Source organism: Mesoplodon mirus, assembly GCF_964341445.2.
Source record: "Mesoplodon mirus genome assembly, chromosome: 3".
Taxonomy (NCBI): domain Eukaryota; kingdom Metazoa; phylum Chordata; class Mammalia; order Artiodactyla; family Ziphiidae; genus Mesoplodon; species Mesoplodon mirus.
The window spans coordinates 165,917,555-165,918,607 of NC_138978.1; the positions used below are offsets into that span (position 1 = coordinate 165,917,555).

A 1,053-nucleotide genomic window follows, 5' to 3' on the forward strand; every position below is an offset into this window, starting at 1 on the left:
AGTCCTTTAGTTGAATTGTTTAGAGTTTATATTTAATATTATTGATATAGTTAGGCTTGAACTATCTTGATAGTCTTTTCTATTTGTCCCATAGACTCTTTCTTTTTTCCTGTCTTGTTCTGTCTTCTTTTGGATTAAATTAAAGATCTTTTACGATTGCATTTTATCTCTACTATTGGCTTATTACCTCTGTCTCTATATTTTTAGTTTTTGGTTTGTGCATATGTGTGTGTTTGCTCTAGGGTTTAAAATACACATTTTTAACTTATCAAAATCTACCTTAAAATGTTATTATACCACTTACATTAGTGTGCTTCCATTTCCTCCTTCCCAACTTTTGTGTAGTTATATATTTTATTTCTTCAAATATTAGAAACCTCAAAATGTATTCTTAATTTTGCTTCAAACGGTTGACTATCTTTTTTTTTTTTTTGATAGGTTTTCACTCTTTATTTATAACACAGGTTCCACATCCAGGATCCTCTCTAGTCAGAAGTTCTTTGAGACAATGTCGTCAGCCTTGGCCAGTCAGAGAATGGGGTCATCTGACTCGCCCATCCTGCGAATGGCCCCGCAGATGGCATAGGTTTTAAACTGGCTGTTGAACCTGCCTGTCACCTTGTCAACCTCGGCCACGTTCATCTGGATGGACGCGTGGTCCTTGGCGCCTATGATGCGGTTGCTGGCAGAGCATTTCCGCAGCACGTACAGGTCCACGAACTCGCCGGCGTCGTTCTGCATGTTGAGGGAGCGTCTGGTGGCACCACAACGAGCGCGAGCACAGAAAGGAAGCATTGACTATCTTTTGAAGAAATTTTAAAATGAAAAAAATTATTTTAAACTTACCCATATATTTGCAATTTGTAGAGCTTTTTATTTCTTTATATAGCTCTAAATTTCTGCCTCAAGAATGTCTTTTAGCATTCCTTATAGCTTAGAGCTTCTGGATACAACTTCTTTCAGCTTTTGTTTGTCTGAAAAGTCATTATTTCAGCTCAATTTTTTTGAAAGAAATATTCACTTAATATAGAATTCTAGTTTGACAGGGTACTG

General features: G+C 36.6%; 1 protein-coding gene across 1 annotated transcript; it reads right to left on the minus strand.

Annotated features, from left to right (window-relative positions):
• Positions 1–419: 419 nt before the first annotated feature.
• Positions 420–786, minus strand: LOC309798975 (small ribosomal subunit protein eS21-like). Its single transcript, XM_082611890.1, has one exon. It carries the CDS (start codon positions 739–741, stop codon positions 529–531), a length of 213 nt encoding a protein of 70 aa, XP_082468016.1. The 5' UTR covers positions 742–786; the 3' UTR covers positions 420–528.
• Between the last annotated feature and the right edge of the window lie 267 nt (positions 787–1,053).

Bases quoted from the DNA above. Each gene is read 5' to 3' on its own strand.
- LOC309798975 (XM_082611890.1), bottom strand. From the start codon at position 741: ATGCAGAACGACGCCGGCGAGTTCGTGGACCTGTACGTGCTGCGGAAA.